The 16292-nt window shown below is 45.3% G+C and overlaps 3 protein-coding genes and 5 non-coding genes across 8 annotated transcripts; 4 read left to right on the forward strand and 4 right to left on the reverse strand.

Moving 5' to 3' along the window:
- Window positions 1–1513: 1513 nt before the first annotated feature.
- trnas-uga (transfer RNA serine (anticodon UGA)) lies at window positions 1514–1595 on the reverse strand. Its single transcript has one exon. It is a non-coding gene; the product is annotated as a tRNA-Ser (tRNA).
- Window positions 1596–3330: 1735 nt separating this feature from the next.
- trnas-uga (transfer RNA serine (anticodon UGA)) lies at window positions 3331–3414 on the reverse strand. Its single transcript has one exon. It is a non-coding gene; the product is annotated as a tRNA-Ser (tRNA).
- Window positions 3415–3751: 337 nt separating this feature from the next.
- Window positions 3752–3823, reverse strand: trnag-ucc (transfer RNA glycine (anticodon UCC)). The gene has a single exon. It is a non-coding gene; the product is annotated as a tRNA-Gly (tRNA).
- A 1591-nt stretch (window positions 3824–5414) lies between these two features.
- Window positions 5415–6097, forward strand: LOC145335888 (histone H1-like). Its single transcript, XM_080181618.1, has one exon. The coding sequence runs from the start codon at window positions 5423–5425 to the stop codon at window positions 6095–6097; it is 675 nt and encodes a 224-aa protein (XP_080037744.1). The 5' UTR covers window positions 5415–5422.
- A 576-nt stretch (window positions 6098–6673) lies between these two features.
- Window positions 6674–6756, reverse strand: trnal-cag (transfer RNA leucine (anticodon CAG)). The gene has a single exon. It is a non-coding gene; the product is annotated as a tRNA-Leu (tRNA).
- A 633-nt stretch (window positions 6757–7389) lies between these two features.
- LOC145335919 (histone H4) lies at window positions 7390–7701 on the forward strand. Its single transcript, XM_080181653.1, has one exon. It carries the CDS (start codon window positions 7390–7392, stop codon window positions 7699–7701), a length of 312 nt encoding a protein of 103 aa, XP_080037779.1.
- A 1336-nt stretch (window positions 7702–9037) lies between these two features.
- On the forward strand, window positions 9038–9448 carry LOC145335873 (histone H3). The gene has a single exon (XM_080181603.1). It carries the CDS (start codon window positions 9038–9040, stop codon window positions 9446–9448), a length of 411 nt encoding a protein of 136 aa, XP_080037729.1.
- Window positions 9449–10998: 1550 nt separating this feature from the next.
- trnam-cau (transfer RNA methionine (anticodon CAU)) lies at window positions 10999–11070 on the forward strand. The gene has a single exon. It is a non-coding gene; the product is annotated as a tRNA-Met (tRNA).
- The last annotated feature ends 5222 nt before the right edge of the window (window positions 11071–16292 follow it).

Genomic DNA, 16292 nt, shown 5'->3' on the forward strand with positions numbered 1-16292 from the left:
ACTATAATCGATAACAGAGACAGCATATAGGAAAATAATCCTGATAATAATTAGCCACAAACTATAAGCTGTACCGAACACAAGAGGAAAAAAAATCCTTTCTAGTATCATACATAATCAGATGTTTCTGTTGGGAGAGTGAAATATCCTTTTTTTAAATTTTTGTAGGGAGCCCTTATTCACTGAAGAATGTGACATTCACTGATTATGCCAACATTTACTGCCCATGCCCATTTGCCATGAAAATCTGCATTCTCAAACTGCTGTAGTTTTATCAGAGAATCACAGATTTATTACAGGTTCAGAATGAGGCCAATCGGCCCATCATGTCTGCAGCTGCTCTGAAATGAACATTATTACTTTGTGCCATTCTCCCACACTTTCTCTGTGACCATTGGACATTATTTACCTCTCGACTTCCTCAACTGAACATGCCTCTGTTTTGTTTGGAACAAAGGAAATGGCTTCTCAATGAAAATATCCGCTATGAGACCAAACAAACAGTTACCTCAACTCCTGACACTTGTGCAGAACGGGTCCCAGCCGCTGGATCCCTTCACACTGAATGGAGCATTGCTCCAGATCGAGGTGTTTTATTGTATCACAGAGTCCAATGACATGAGACAGGACTGCACATTCAATCGGGGTCAGTCGCAATCCACTAAATGAAAGTGTTTTCACAGATCCCACTGTGTTCTGAGCCAGTGCTTTATTCTGAAACTCAAACAGGTAGTGGAATGTGTTCAGGAGGTTCCTTTTCCCAGTTTCAGTCTGTGTGACTCCAATCTGTCCTTCAACCTTCTCCTTCACCCAGTCAATCACTCGGCAGGTTGTCTGATGAAGAAATGGACCCAGAAACTCCTCCAGGGGTCGAGCTGACTGTGAGGAGGAGAGACCAGCAACAAAACGGAGAAATATCTCAAATCGCCCATCTTTCTCGCTGTGGGCTTCACTGAGGAGTTTCCCAATCTCCCTGGGATCTGGAGTCAGGAATTGTGTGAGTGCAGCTGTCAATATATTTTCCCAAAGGTAGGGGAGTCTAAAGGTAGAGGGCACAGATTTAAGGTGAGAGGGGAGAGAGAGAAAAGTGTCAGAAGGGCATTTTTTTTCACAGAGTGGTGAGTGTCTGGAACAAGCTGCCAGATGTGGTAGTAGAGGCGGGTGCAATTTTCTGTTTTAAAATGCATTTCGACAGTTACATGGGTAAGATGGGTTTAAAGGGATATGGGCTAAATGTGGGCAATTGGGATTAGCTTAGTGGTTTAAAAAAACAGGGCGGCATGGGAAAGTTCGGCCTGTTTCCAAGTTGTAAACCTTTCTGACTCAGAGCCCATTCGGCCTAACTTGTCCATGCTAGCCCACGGACACACATGTGTTTCCAAGCTCACCTTCCTACACCCGGCCTGGAGTCATGCAGCTGAAAGATTGATCGTGATCGAAATACTTCATACCGAAAGATGAGTTTTGTTTTGGATGCCTGAAATATCGGAAGTAAACGCTTCCTAATCATAACCGCTGCGAGCAGGGCTCGAACCTGCGCGGGGAAACCCCATTGGATTTCAAGTCCAACGCCTTAACCACTCGGCCATCGCAGCTGCACATTTATAATTTGAGTAATATTGATCTTAACTTCATCAGGCACCGGGATTGTGCAGAGCACAGTGTGTGAGCTGAAATGTGTTTCTCTAATTTTACTTTGTATCTTTGTCTCTGGCGGAGAACTCATTTATCAGGTCAGAGACTTGTTTTCCTGATTCAATATTTCTTCATTAGAAACGAAATACGTCCGAACAATAAATAATAACACCTTTATTTTATTTCTTAGTTGTCAAATGTTGCGTTCCGTCTGTTTTTGTCCACTAGGTTTAAAACACAAGATGCTGCGGGTAAGAATCTAAATGAATTATCAATGCGACGGCTGGGAATCGAACCTGAGTCAACTGCTTGGAAGGCAGCTACGCTCACCACTATACCACCATCGCTCACACCCCTCAAACAGCAACTATTTCAATCAGTTGTAATTATGGAAGCAGATTAGTTGCTGATTTCATCACACACCAGATACATCCACAGCACAGTTTGTAAACTGAACCTGTTTTGTCTGGTTTTTTTCTGGACAGTTTAAACCACCTGTTTTATTATTGTTTCTGACTGGGAAATCATTGTTTAGTTTTGAGGACTGTTCTTTCAGTTAAACGACTGAAAGCAAATTGAAGCTGGATTTTCCATTAGAAACACGGTGATGATGAGAATCTTTGGTGAATTTTATTTTCGGATTCGCATTTAATTAGCAATCGCATGTCACATCTTACAATCTGTGATAATCAGGAGTTCCTAACGCCCAATAATGACCAGCTTGCAGCAATGTGTTTGAATGAACACGATGTCACATCATCGAAGCAGCATTTTGAAATTCTCATTCATTGTATTCTGATGAAATGTATTTGTTATGTTGCGTCTGTCATTCCATAAGAATCTTACTCTGACCTGAGACCTTGTTTTGTCCTGGTGCACCTGATGCCTGTTTGTTTCCATTCTGCGCACCCTCTGATTTTCCTCATGGAACCACAGAAAGGACCAGAGAAGGGAACAGCACAGAAGGAACCCATTCGGCCTGTCTTGTCTGTGCCAGCCCGAGGACACCCAGGTGTCATTTCCAAGCTGACCTTCCTGCACCCGGCTCGGGGCCATGCAGCTGAGAAAGGAATATGGTGATCCAAATACTTCATACCAAAAAATTAACACTTTTCTTTGGCTCTGTGGCTGCCGAAAGCAACCGTAACAAACACTTCATCATCAGGATTCAAACCTGCACAGATATGATGGAAATTGGATTTCAAGTCTAACGCCTTAACCACTTGCCATTGCAGTTGTGTATTTACCTGAGTAATATAACCATCTCAGTAACATTCATATTAACTTCATCGGGCACCGGGATTGTGCAGAGCACAGTGTGTGATCTGAAATTTGTTCCTCTACTTTTATTTTGTATCTTTATCTCTGATTGTCTCTGATAAATGATAATTCATTTATCAGGTCAGAGACTTGTTTTCCTATTTCAATAGTTTTTCATTGCAAACGAATTACGTCCGAATTAAAAAAAAATCCCGAATTTATTACTGGCAAATTCTGCCTGTTTTATGATACTTGATTGAAACGTGGACACATTTCTCAATATGATGACCGGGAATCGAACCTGGTTCAACTGCTTGCAAGGCAGAAAGTTCTACTCATCAGTGTCGCTCAAACAGACATTACAATTAGTTAGAATTACAGAACTATATACGTTGCTGCTTACGGCAGCGGAAGTAAACACTCCACAATCACATCCGCTAGCGAGCAGGGCTCGAACCTGCGCAGGAAAACCCCCATTGAATTTCAAATCCAACGCCTTCACCACTCGGCCACGGCACCTACACACTTATTATTGTAATGTAGCCACTTTAGGATGTTCATATTAACTTCATCAGGCACTAGGATTGTGCAGAGCACAGTGTGTGAGCTGAAATGTGTTTCTCCACTTTTACTTTGTACCTTTGTGTCTGACGGAGAACTCATTTATCAGGTCAGAGACGTGTTCTCCTGTTTCAATATTTTTTTCATTAGAAACGAATTATGTCCGAACAAAAAAAATGAAAAAATAGAAATCTTTATTTTATTTCATTCCTGTCGAATATTGCGTTCGCCCTGTTTTTGTCCTCTTGGTTTAAAACACAAGATGCCGCGGAAAAGAATCTAAACAAATTATCAATGCGATGGCCGGGAATCGAACCCGGGTCAACTGCTTGGAAGGCAGCTATGCTCACCACTATACCACCATCGCTGACGCTGGACAAACCGCAGTTATTTAAATCAGTTATAATTATGGAAACAGATTAGTTGCTGATTTCATCACACACCAGATATGCTCACAGCACAGTTTGGAAACTGAACCTGTCTTATCTCGTTTTTCTGGACGGTTTAAACCACCTGTTTTACTATTGTTTCTGACTGGGAAATCATTGTTTAGTTTTGGGGCCTGTTCTTTCATTTAAACAACTGAAAGCAAATTCAAACTGGATTTTCCATTAGAAACACACTGTTGATGAGAATCTTTAGTAAATTTTATTTCAGGAATGTCCACCTACTGTTGGGACCTGCGATAACTAATTAAATAAATCACCACTCTGATGGTCAGGAACTGACCCTTGGTCAAATGCTCTCACAGACACCACTCCATCACCATCGCTCACCTGGCTCTGTCACCCACTCTGTAAGAAAGTCCAGCTCTGACAGTGAATCTGGTTCCCTCCAGGTCCAATCGGAGGATGGTCAGAAACTGTCACTGTCAGAAACTCCATTATCAGCGAGTGTGGGATGGTTATTTAACTGGCTGTCACTGGTTGGTGAGGTTGTGATTTACTGTTACCTGTCAGTGCCGGAGCAACAAACAAAACAGGAAATCTAGAGACTCCGAGAGCAGATAATTTGTATTTTCACCCGAAACAAACACAGTGATGTCTGTAATCACTATAATAACTGAAAATAAAAATAGAATTGGTTCTTGCCGCGGAATCTGGTTAACAGATGTGGTTCTTCACCACATGGACTGCAGCGGTTCCAGAAGGCAGCTCACCCCCACCTTCCCAAGGGTAATTAGGGATGGGTAATAAATGCTGACCCAGACAGAGACACCCACATTCCATGAATGAATTGAAAGACAATCTGCGGGGAGCGGCCCTCAGAGTGTTTAACAGTTACTGAGGTGAAAAACTCTAACTAAACCCCTGGAATCCGGAGCAAAGGCCGGAAGGAGGAGAAATTCCGTCCTGGGACCTTCCATTGGGTGAAAGTTTTGTCCTGTGAATGTGTCGATGTGAATATTGTGGAAGAGAGAGTGTATGAAAGGAGCGGGCGGGTCAGACTAATCCACCTGTGTTTGTGTGTCTGTTCTGATCATGAGATCTCCGAGTCTCTCTTGGGGAAAATAAAACCATTTTTCAATCAAAGATTCCCCCTAATCCCCCTGCTGAGCCCCAGAGTGAGATTTCAAGGCAATTGTTTCGCTAAATGGAAGATTTGAGTGGAAAAGTAGAGAACATGTCAGCTATCGCGTGTGAGAGCGGGATCAGTGCAGCAGGAAAACGGGTTTCAGTGGAAAACGGAGTCCTCAGTTCGAGTGAAACCTTTTCAACAGCAAACACTGGAGTGTCAGAGACATGAAGGGTGTGAGCTGGATGTGTGGAGAGGCGGAATTTGATTGGAATGGGAGAATTTGTGAGGAGAGAGAAACACAGAGAGGCTGGAGGAGCCGGGAGCTGACAGCAGCTTGTCTCTGCTCCGTCCGCTCTCTGCCTTTAAGTTGCTCTGTGCCGCCACCACTGGATTCATTCCGGATCCAGTTCTGACTCTCCTGGCCCAGATTTTCCAGCCACTCTCGGATATGACTGAAACTGCAGCCGCCCAAACGGCTCCTCCAGCCGCTCCCGCTCAGGTGAAGTCTCCCAGGAAGAAGAAGGCGGCTCCCCGATCTGCCGCTCCCAAGTTAGGCGAGCAGATCCTCAAGGTGGTGGCGGCTTGCAGCGATCGCAAGGGGATGTCCCTGGCCGCCATCAAGAAAGCTTTGGCCGGCAGCGGAGTGGATGTGGGGAAGCGCGGCTCCCAGATCAGGTTAACTATCAAGAGGAAGGTGGAGAAAGGCTCTCTGGTGCAGACAAAGGGACAGGGCGCCTCCGGCTCCTTCAAACTGGCTAAGAGGGAAAGGCCGGGCAAAATGGGAAAGAAGGTGAAGAAAGCCACAGGCAAGAAATCTTTCGTGAAGAAAACAGCGGCCAAGAAGGTGACAAGAAAGAAAGCCGCCGCCAAGAAACCCGCAGCCAAGAAAACTCCAGTGAAGAAAACTCCAGTGAAGAAAACTCCAGTGAAGAAAACTCCAGTGAAGAAAACAAGCAGCAAGAAGGCGGCAACTCCAAAAAAGGCGCTGAAGAAAGCAGCCCTGAAGAAAAAGTCTCCTGTGAAGAAGGTCACGGGCGGAAAGTCGGTCAAAAAAGTGACTAAAGCGAAGGCCAATCCCAAAGGGAAAGCAGCAAAAGCGAAGAAAGCCTCAGGAAAGAAGTGAAACAACCCGAGAGCAAATTGGAAACCTCTGAAACCCCCCAAAGGCTCTTCTCAGAGCCACCCACATCTCTCAGGAAAGAGCTGATCCCGCAAGAAAATGATTCCTGTCCCGCGGGGCTCGGCTCATTCTCAATAGAGATCATTTCAAATTCAGACTAAAGCAAAACAACTGCAGATGCTGAATTTCATTGAGAATTTCACATTTGTTCAATCGCCACTTTCTCTCAGAATAAAGCTGTCTGGTAGATTCAGTGTGAGACAGGAACACTGGCGGCGAAACACCGCATTCCCCACTCATTTTTAATCCAATCCCTGCAGGGAGGCCAATCGGCCCATCGAGTCTGCACCGACCCACAATCCGGATCCCCATTCCCCTATTTATTGACCCTACTTCCCCCCTGACACTCCGGCACAATTTAACATGGGCCAATCAACCTCACACACACCGGGGGGAAACCGGAGCACCCGGAGGGAGCCCAGGGAGAATGTGGAAACTCCACCCAGACAGTGACCTCAGCCGGGAATCGAACCCAGGTTCCTGGCGCTGGGAGACGGCAGTTCTCAGCCCAAAAGTCAGTGTCAGGAGTGGGATTCGAACCCACGCCTCCAGATGAGACTGCGACCTGAACGCAGCGCCTTAGACCGCTCGGCCATCCTGACTCCCTTCACTTTAACACAGCGAGATTTCCCCCAAACACCTTCAATAAAGTGTTTGGAAACAGCTGGAAGCGGATGTGGGGGAGGATGTTACTGAGGGAGATTCTTGCTATAGAATAGACTGTGTTTCGGTGGGAATATTACTGACTGGCAATTATAACAGGAGCAGGTTTAAAAACACAAAAGGACAAACTCACCACCCGAAACCTTAACTCTGTCTCTCTCTCTCTTCACAAAAGCTGCCGGATTATTTGCAGCATTTTCTGTTTCGATTCCAGATTTCAAAGCTCCGGGTTTGTGGAAACTCTTGAGTGTGAAGGGCGGCTCTGGAAGGGTTTGTGTGGGGAGCTGGCTTTCGTTTCCATTCTTAATAAACGGGTTGAAATTGGCGGTTGCAGAAACTGGAGGTGGAGTTGAAAGATCAGGGGCCGTTCTGTGTGTGTGTGTGTGTGTGTGTGTGTGTGTCAGGCCGGCTCTCTCCTCCCTCCCGCTCTGGGTTGAATCTTCACTCTGTCTCCTCCCCCCTCTCTGCTCTCACTCCGCCTTTCTCAGTCAGGTCGGGGCGGCCTGTATAAAAGGAGCCTGAAAGAGTTCCTCTCTCTCAGATTGGGCAGTGATCGGAGTGAAGAATCCATCATGTCTGGCAGAGGGAAAGGAGGCAAAGGACTGGGGAAAGGCGGAGCCAAGCGGCACCGCAAAGTGCTCCGTGATAATATCCAGGGCATCACCAAACCAGCAATCCGCCGCCTGGCTCGCCGTGGCGGGGTCAAGCGGATCTCGGGCTTGATCTATGAGGAGACTCGCGGGGTGCTGAAGGTTTTCCTGGAGAATGTGATCAGGGATGCGGTCACCTACACTGAACACGCCAAGCGCAAGACGGTCACTGCCATGGATGTGGTGTACGCTCTGAAACGCCAGGGCCGCACTCTCTATGGATTCGGCGGCTGAACAACTCGACCCTTTTCCAGCCAACACACAACAAAGGCTCTTTTCAGAGCCACTCACCGCCTCACAGAGAGAGCAGTGACCTGGGGACGGGGGGGAGCTGGGACAGGCTGCTCAGTGTTTGAGATGCAGCTTTGCTTTGTTTCGGTTCCGGTGCCGGGAAATCACCCAATTGAACATTTCATTTGGAGCAGGATTGTTGTTGAAATGTTTCAGTGGATTGTCTCAGCAGCCCCCAGTTGACATGTGCCCTGAGTGAAAGGCCACCTCACTCCCTGTCTAATCACTCAGTGTTTGGATCGAGTTTCTAAAAGCTTTCTCTGGAATAGCGGGAGTTTAGGAGCAGCAGCCGGTGAGTCGTTCACTGCAACCAGTGCCAGTTGTGATGCTATTTGCCCCCCAGACGGTTGTTTCCTGCACTGAAGCTGACAGGCTTTGGGAAACTGCTGAGTTTCCGCTCAGTCATTCACAAAACCCGCAATTCCCGCAGTTTGAGCCGCTCCAACCCCCAGCCTGCTTCTGATTGGCCATCCTCTCCGCATCGGAACCAATCGCAAAGCATCGAAATTGACCATTGAGCCAATCATTGGCTTCGACTGTCAACCGGCAGGAATTTTGAATGGGGGGAAATGGCGCCAATTTCAGCGCGGGAAAGGGAATGGAGACAAATTCTTAACTTCTCAACAAGAATAACATCTCTATTAATATTCTGCTGTAAGATTATTTTACAAAGAGCTTTCACTTGTGAACATTTGTCCGCGGCAAACGGCTCTATTCAGGAATGTCAAACGGGACAAATATGAATTCACTCTCTGTAACAAACAACAGACTCAATCCCTTTCACACCGGCTTCAGGGGGACACAGAGAAGACACAGATTTCTCATCCGTTCCCCTGAAAGCGGCACAAGCCACAGGCGGAGGGGAAATCTGAATGGGCTGGAGAGGAAAGGGACAGGGATCGAGTGGAACAGCGGGAGATTCTGGGAATGAACAGCCCAGAGAGCGGGGAAAGGGTCTCAAACACCAAGTGGAGGGAGATGGATTTCAAATCTTCAATGTTTCTGGTAATTAAGGACGGAATGAAGTCTTATTTTATACAAACGGTTATTTCCTGCACAGAAAATGGAGTAATTTCTGGAAGGGGCGGTGAAGAAAACAAGTGAGGCGATCAGAACCTGAGTTCCAGACATTCATTCCCTGCTCAGAGTTTGATTGAAACTTCCTGGGCCAATTCCCGCTGGGGGGGGCGGTTCCTCACAGAGTTTAAAAAGGCGGCTGCAGCGCAGACTCTGGATTAACAGTCTGTGTGTCTCAGATTGTGCTGAATCCGCTCAGAAAATGGCCAGGACCAAGCAGACAGCGCGCAAATCGACCGGAGGGAAAGCTCCTCGCAAACAGCTGGCTACCAAAGCGGCCCGGAAGAGCGCTCCAGCCACGGGCGGAGTGAAGAAGCCTCATCGCTACAGACCCGGCACTGTGGCTCTGAGGGAGATCCGCCGCTACCAGAAATCCACCGAGCTGCTGATCCGCAAACTGCCCTTCCAGCGCCTGGTGCGAGAGATCGCTCAGGACTTCAAGACAGACCTGCGCTTCCAGAGCTCGGCCGTCATGGCCCTGCAGGAGGCCAGCGAGGCTTACCTGGTGGGGCTCTTTGAGGACACCAACCTGTGCGCCATCCACGCCAAGCGAGTCACCATCATGCCCAAAGACATCCAGCTGGCCCGCCGCATCCGCGGGGAACGCGCCTAAAACCCCGGCTTCAGCACCAAGAACAACAACGGCTCTTTTCAGAGCCACCAACTCGACATGAAAGAGCTGCCATCTCCTGTTAACCAATCTAGTCTTTCAATCCCCGGCACAGAATCTCCCCAGGACTCTGAAACCTCTCCATCTTACAATTAACTCTCCGTCACATTGAGCTCTCTCCAATCCTTTGATGGTTAGACTCAAAACCATCCCGTTAACAATTCTACCGCAATTTAATTTTAAAGTGGTTTTATTAAACCTGCCATCATTTCAGTTTCCGAGGAATAATTCCGCAAATCCACTTTCTCCGCACAGGTTTGGAGTGAGGATTGAGAATTGTGTCAGTCAGGGTCAGAATATGAACCATGTCTCAAACAGTAACCCCCTCACACCGATATCACCATTACAGAAACACTTGTACATTCGGACAGACAATAATTAACACTTTTCCAGATACAATGACTGGCTTTGAAAACTGATGGGCTGCAGATGACTGTCCTCACAGACTGTCACACTTTCAACAATTATATTGGAAATCGGATCATTTCAGTTCACTGGGACGGTTCCCCCAATAAACAGCAGAAACATATATTAAAATATTCTATGTCCACAGGGGAGAAAAGAGTTCAGCAGCAGAGATCACAGTTCCACAGCAGAGAGCACAGTTCCAGAGCAGAGATCACAGTTCCACAGCAGAGAGCACAGTTCCAGAGCAGAGATCACAGTTCCACAGCAGAGAGCACAGTTCCACAGCAGAGATCACAGTTCCACAGCAGAGAGCACAGTTCCACAGCAGAGAGCACAGTTCCACAGCAGAGATCACAGTTCCACAGCAGAGAGCACAGTTCCACAGCAGAGAGCACAGTTCCACAGCAGAGAGCACAGTTCCACAGCAGAGAGCACAGTTCCACAGCAGAGAGCACAGTTCCACAGCAGGGATCACAGTTCCAGAGCAGAGAGCACAGTTCCACAGCAGGGATCACAGTTCCACAGCAGAGAGCACAGTTCCACAGCAGGGATCACAGTTCCAGAGCAGAGATCACAGTTCCACAGCAGAGAGCACAGTTCCACAGCAGGGAGCACAGTTCCACAGCAGAGAGCTCAGTTCCACAGCAGAGAGCACAGTTCCACAGCAGAGAGCACAGTTCCACAGCAGGGAGCACAGTTCCACAGCAGAGAGCTCAGTTCCACAGCAGAGAGCACAGTTCCACAGCAGAGAGCACAGTTCCACAGCAGAGATCACAGTTCCACAGCAGAGAATCTATTTAGAAACAAGGAAACCGAATTAACCAGGAAGAAGTAGGTTAGAAACAGGAGATATCCTGGGATTGACATGAATGATCAGTCAGTCCATTCTCCTTTGCCTGTGTGTGATCTTGTGTATCCTGACTGTCTCTCGCTTCATCTCTCTGTCTTTCTGTGTGTTTTCTATTCTTGGTGACAGTGGAATTGTGGCGCCGGGGGAGCAGCCGAGCGCATGCGCTCCAATGATGAATGCGGAAGTGAATCTCTGTGACGCATTAATACCAGCTGGCAGGTGATGGGGATTGTGGAGCAGAGTGGCGCAGCGGAAGCGTGCTGGGCCCATAACCCAGAGGTCGATGGATCGAAACCATTCTCTGCTAGTAGCTTTTTAGCAACAGCAAAAATTATTCCTTAGCGGCTCCTTCAAAATGATTTGACATTCCCGTCCAGGGTGCAGTAATTTTCTTCCGCTTCTCGTTACTAGTTAACATTTGAATGAGTAACAGATCGCTGAAATGTCATTTACTCACAAACAGACACAAGCTGTAAATGTTGCAAAGATACACAAGCCGAGGGCTTTCCCTTTCAGCCCGTTTCTCCCAAACAGCTGACACAGGCGTGATGATCCGAATGATCTTGAATTATTCACTATCACTCTCTGATTGTCCGAATTGAAAAATAGCTACTTTTTTTAAAAAATGAAAACAATCTAGTGAAGTTTAGACATATTAGCTGCACTATTTCTGATCTACAGGGCACCCTGCAGTCAGTCACCATGCTGAGATGGACAGCAGCGTCCTCCCTGTGACATGTACTATCGAGAAGGACCAGAATATCAGCACAGCGTAAACAGCATCAGGTTAAAGACATAATTAATCATTATTTAGACAGAAATCACTATTTTTTTTTCTAAATTACTGATTTAAAACATGAAATTCAGCTCCCACAATCACCATCAGCTCAGGAAGTGAAGTTTCCTTTCTTTCGGCTTGCATTAGACACACATTGTATGAAATGCTTTTTTCAGTCTCTGATTGTTTCCTTGATTCGCCTGTTCACAGCTGAACGGATTTTAACGTGTTCAGTTTAGAACACATTTCATCTTTCTCGGCCTTACTTAAGGTTAAAACTGTAACCTGTGAGTGTCCTTTCTCCTCACACTGAGTGCCTGCCTCTAACATATTGTGGTCACTCAGTACTTGATGTTCATTTACTGTCAGATTATTAATTAATCCTGCTCTCTCCTCATTACTGAAATTAGTGGAACCTTTTGTCTTGTGCTTTCCAAAGCAGGGTGGAGGGCAGGAGTGATTCAGTAATAAAAGAATTTTTGCTGCAAGGCTAAAGGGAGTGGGAAAGGATTAAGTAACAACACACAGAGATGTGTCCGAAGGAGGTGTGAATGGAAGAATGATGAAGAGCTGCCAGCTGAAAGCAAAATCAAGAGAAAATATAGATTAAAACCAAAAACCAAAATAAAATGGAATCAATTATGACAGTTACTGTCATATTAGAAATACGGAGAGGAGTCAGGCCATTCAGCCCCTCAGTCCTACACCATCGTTCAAGAAGGGGAGGCGATGGTCTAGTGGTATTATAGCTAGACTATTAATCTGGGAACTCAGCTAATGTTTTGGGGGCCCAGGTTTGAAACTCTCCACAGCAGGTGGTGGAATTTGATTTCAATTAAAAGTAATTTGAAAATAAGAATCCAGTTTTGATGATGGAACCATTGTTGGAAAACCCCATCTCATTCACGGATGTGCTTTAGGGAAGGAAATCTGTTGAATTTACCGTGTGTGGCCTTCATGTGACTCCAAAGTGACAACAATGTGTTGACTCGATATGTGGATGGGCAATAAGTGCAGGCCAGTGATGCCCATGTCCAACAAATGGGTTCAAAAAGATCATAACTAAGGTAATTGTGGCCGCAATCCTACTTTTCAAACTTTTGCAGCAACCCTTGACTCCCTTGTATAATCTGTCTAATTCAGCCTAGAACATATTCAATGATCCAGCCTCAACTGTTGTCTGTGAAATGGAATTCCACTGACTAACGAACCTCTGAGATGAGATGAGAGTGACTACCCTTGACATCAAAACAGGATTTGACTGAGTTAAACATCAAAGATCCTCAGGAAAAGGAAAGTCGATGGGAACCATGGAAACCTCTCCACTGGTTGGAACTTTATCCAGCATAAAGCAAGATGGTTGTGGTGGTCAGTCATTTCATCCTCAGGGGATCATTTCCCCAGTTTGTCAAGTTACTGTCCCAGACCCTTCCACCATAAGGTCAGAACTGGAGATGCTGACTGATGACTGTGGAATGTTTCGCACCATTCAGGACTCTTCAGTTACTGAAGTCGCCCATTCCCAAATGCAGCAACAACTGGAGAGTATCCAGGCTTGGGCACGGAATGGCAAATAACAATCACACCACACATGTCCAGGACAAAGACCATTTCCAGCAAGAGAGAACCTAACCATTGTCCCTTGACATTAATTGAAAATGTATCACTGAATCATCAACTATCAATATCTTAGTGATTACCTTTAACCAGTAACTGAACTGGGCTAGCAATGTAATACAATGGCTACAAGGCAGCTCAGAGACACATGATCCCATGGTGAGTAACAAAGATCCTGACTGCCAAACACTGTTCACCATCTACCAAGCACAAATCAGGAGTGTGATGGATTAATCTCCACTTGCCAAGTGGTTTGACACCATCCCAGACAAAGCATCCCTCATGATTGACACCCCATCTGCAAACACACATGCCCTCGACCACGGACACACAGTGGCAGCAGTACTTACTACCTTCAAGATGAGCTACTGGAACTCACAAAGGTTCCTTCAGTAGCACATTCCAAACAAACGAACACTACTGTCTAGAGAAAGACAAGAGCCGTTGACTCAGAGGAACACCATTAAATGGACCTTCCCCTCCAAGACATTTACCATCCTCACTTGGAAATATATTGCTCTTCCTTCACTGTGACTGGATTCATTCTGTATCTGTCATTCTCTGGTGCAATATATCTGTATCATATACCATATGTATCTTACATTTTCTGCTGCAGGGTGTATGTTGTGTCTTTGTTTGAGCCTGTGTTTGGACAGGAGTTGAGGAAGGGATTTTGTCTATCAGTTACTTTCTGATACTGCAAGTGAATTTGGGACTCATTCAGAATCTCTTAAGAATAGTGTGTGTGAACATTCAAATTCTGAGCAGGAATAGACCACTCAAGTCTGCTCTGCGATTCTATAACATCATGGCTGATCTGATTTGAACATCAACTCCATACTCCTGTCTAACCTTAATACATTTTACCTCTTTGATTATCAACAATCTATCTCCAACAAATGGGTCCATTAAAGAGTCCATTTCAGTTACTGTGTGTGTGACTATCAGTCAGTGCTGTTGTATATGAATTTAAACACAATTCTGAATAGGAATATTTCTGGAATCACATGGGAGTGCAGTTCTCAGTATTCTCTGAAATGAGTTTGGCAGACATTCTGATCTGTCACAAAGATAGAATATTAGGGTAGGATTCATGTTTCTGTCTCTGGTACCATACACAATTTGGGGTTCATTCAGCACCTGATTATTTCTGCTGTTGTTTCTAAGGGTGCAAATGATGTGTATTGGTCAGACTGTCATAATGTGTGTGAGTATGGGATCATTCTGAATCTGTTACTGGTACTCAAAGTCTGGGATCCTGCTATGTAAGTGTGGTAATCAGATGTAACTTTCAGTGGTTAGTGCTGTATGTGCAGCATGACATTCATTCATCTAACACTGAGCGTGTGTTTGAGAATTATCGTGTATCTGTCAGACTCTATGACACAGTGTGAGTATAGGATTCATCATATGATCTTCATTTTATTTATAAGTTTGGATTCATTCCATATACATTTCCAGCAAAGCAACAGCCCACTGATGTGTAGGTTTGAAGCAAACAATGTGAGTGAGCTTCTACCCAGCATTAAATCTCTGTCAGTGTGAACACAATTGTGAAAGATAATGTAGTCTTCAATCTGATACTGGATTGCTTTGCAAGTTGCACTCAGGTTATTCACATTGATTTTGTCTGTGACACTCAGTCTGATTCTGAGTAAGAATTTTGACATGAATGTAGAATGGAACTCAGTCTGAAATTCATATACTATCTTCCATCTAGCTCTGCATGAATGGGGAGTTCAGATTAGTTAATAACCTAAAGTTCAACTCAAAGTTATCAAATTGATATTGTAACTTTTAATTTCATAATCTGGGTGAACTTTCAACTGGAATCTGAATTTGTATCTCAGGTTATACTCGCTCTCATGATATCTCAATCTGAGAATGTATTTGAGATTAGGCTTTGTATCTAATGTATTTGAGAGTTCACAAACTGGGGCTTAATACAGCCACTGTAAACCTCTGATGTGGATGGTATTTAACTCGAATCTCACAGTACAATATTAAGGTGCATTGTGTAACTTTTAACCAAAAACCATTTGTGAGTTTTATCAGATATTTAATTTGGAGCAAAAGCTGCCCTATTGTTGGACTGACACAGGGATGATCCAATAGTAGGTGAGAATTTGGACTGGGATTTTTGGATCCCCTTCTTAATGGTACTGAGTTTGATTTGATCTGTTGGGATACAGTGAAAGGTATTGCTTCTTGCGTTGTAAAGATAAAGCATACCGTTCATAGAGTACATAAGGGAGAAGGAAAGGAGAGAGTACAGACTGTAACGTTAAAAAAACAATTCAGCAGCAGTGGGGTTTGAACTCGACTATCCGGGGTATTGATTCTTATGTCCATTGGATCTGGAGTCCAATATCTTAACCACTCGGCCATCCTGGTACGAAAACTGGTCATGGTTTCGGCACAACATCTGTCTGTCCTGCTGTCTGGGTGTTTGGAACTGATGAGCTGTCTGTGTCTCTGAGCTGTCAGTGACAATGTCCGGACTGTGTGTGAGAAGGAGTTGGCGACACTCTCCCCTGGAACTTGTGTGGAGGAAACATCACGTTTGTTTTGGGTCTGTCAGATATTTCTCTGTGGAAACAAAGTCCATTGAATAACTCCAATCCAGATTGGGGCAGTTTCATCTCTATTAATAATCATTGGGAGCGGTTTGTGAGGCTGCAGCAAGACTCCAGCTCTGATTGGTTAAGAATTGCATAGAAACAAGAGTGACCAATCACAAAGCGAGGTAGTAGAAATGGGAGGTTTTGATTGGTTTACATTTTCAAATGGGAAAAACCCGCCAATTTCAGTGCAGGAAAAATACAAAATAACCGAACGCCTTAATGTTCAGGAAACTATTTCAATCTCACACTTTCTCATCTGTTTATTGTATTTTCCCCTCACTGAATCCTGCCGCTATTTTAGGAACAGTTTGAATTTCTCAATCTCTTATCTGGAACCGGCGGGAATCAGACCCCGCTCAGCAATTTAAAACCGAGCAAATCTCAGCTCAGTGGAAAAGCAGAAACAGAGAGATTCCCAACCAACCCCCTTCACACAGGCTTCACAGGGACAGAGAGAAACGGCTGATTTCTGATCCTCTCCCCTGAAAGCGGCCGGGAATGTTCCAATGG

This window comes from Carcharhinus amblyrhynchos, unplaced genomic scaffold (assembly GCF_965287045.1).
Source record: "Carcharhinus amblyrhynchos unplaced genomic scaffold, sCarAmb.v2.hapA scaffold_42, whole genome shotgun sequence".
Taxonomy (NCBI): domain Eukaryota; kingdom Metazoa; phylum Chordata; class Chondrichthyes; order Carcharhiniformes; family Carcharhinidae; genus Carcharhinus; species Carcharhinus amblyrhynchos.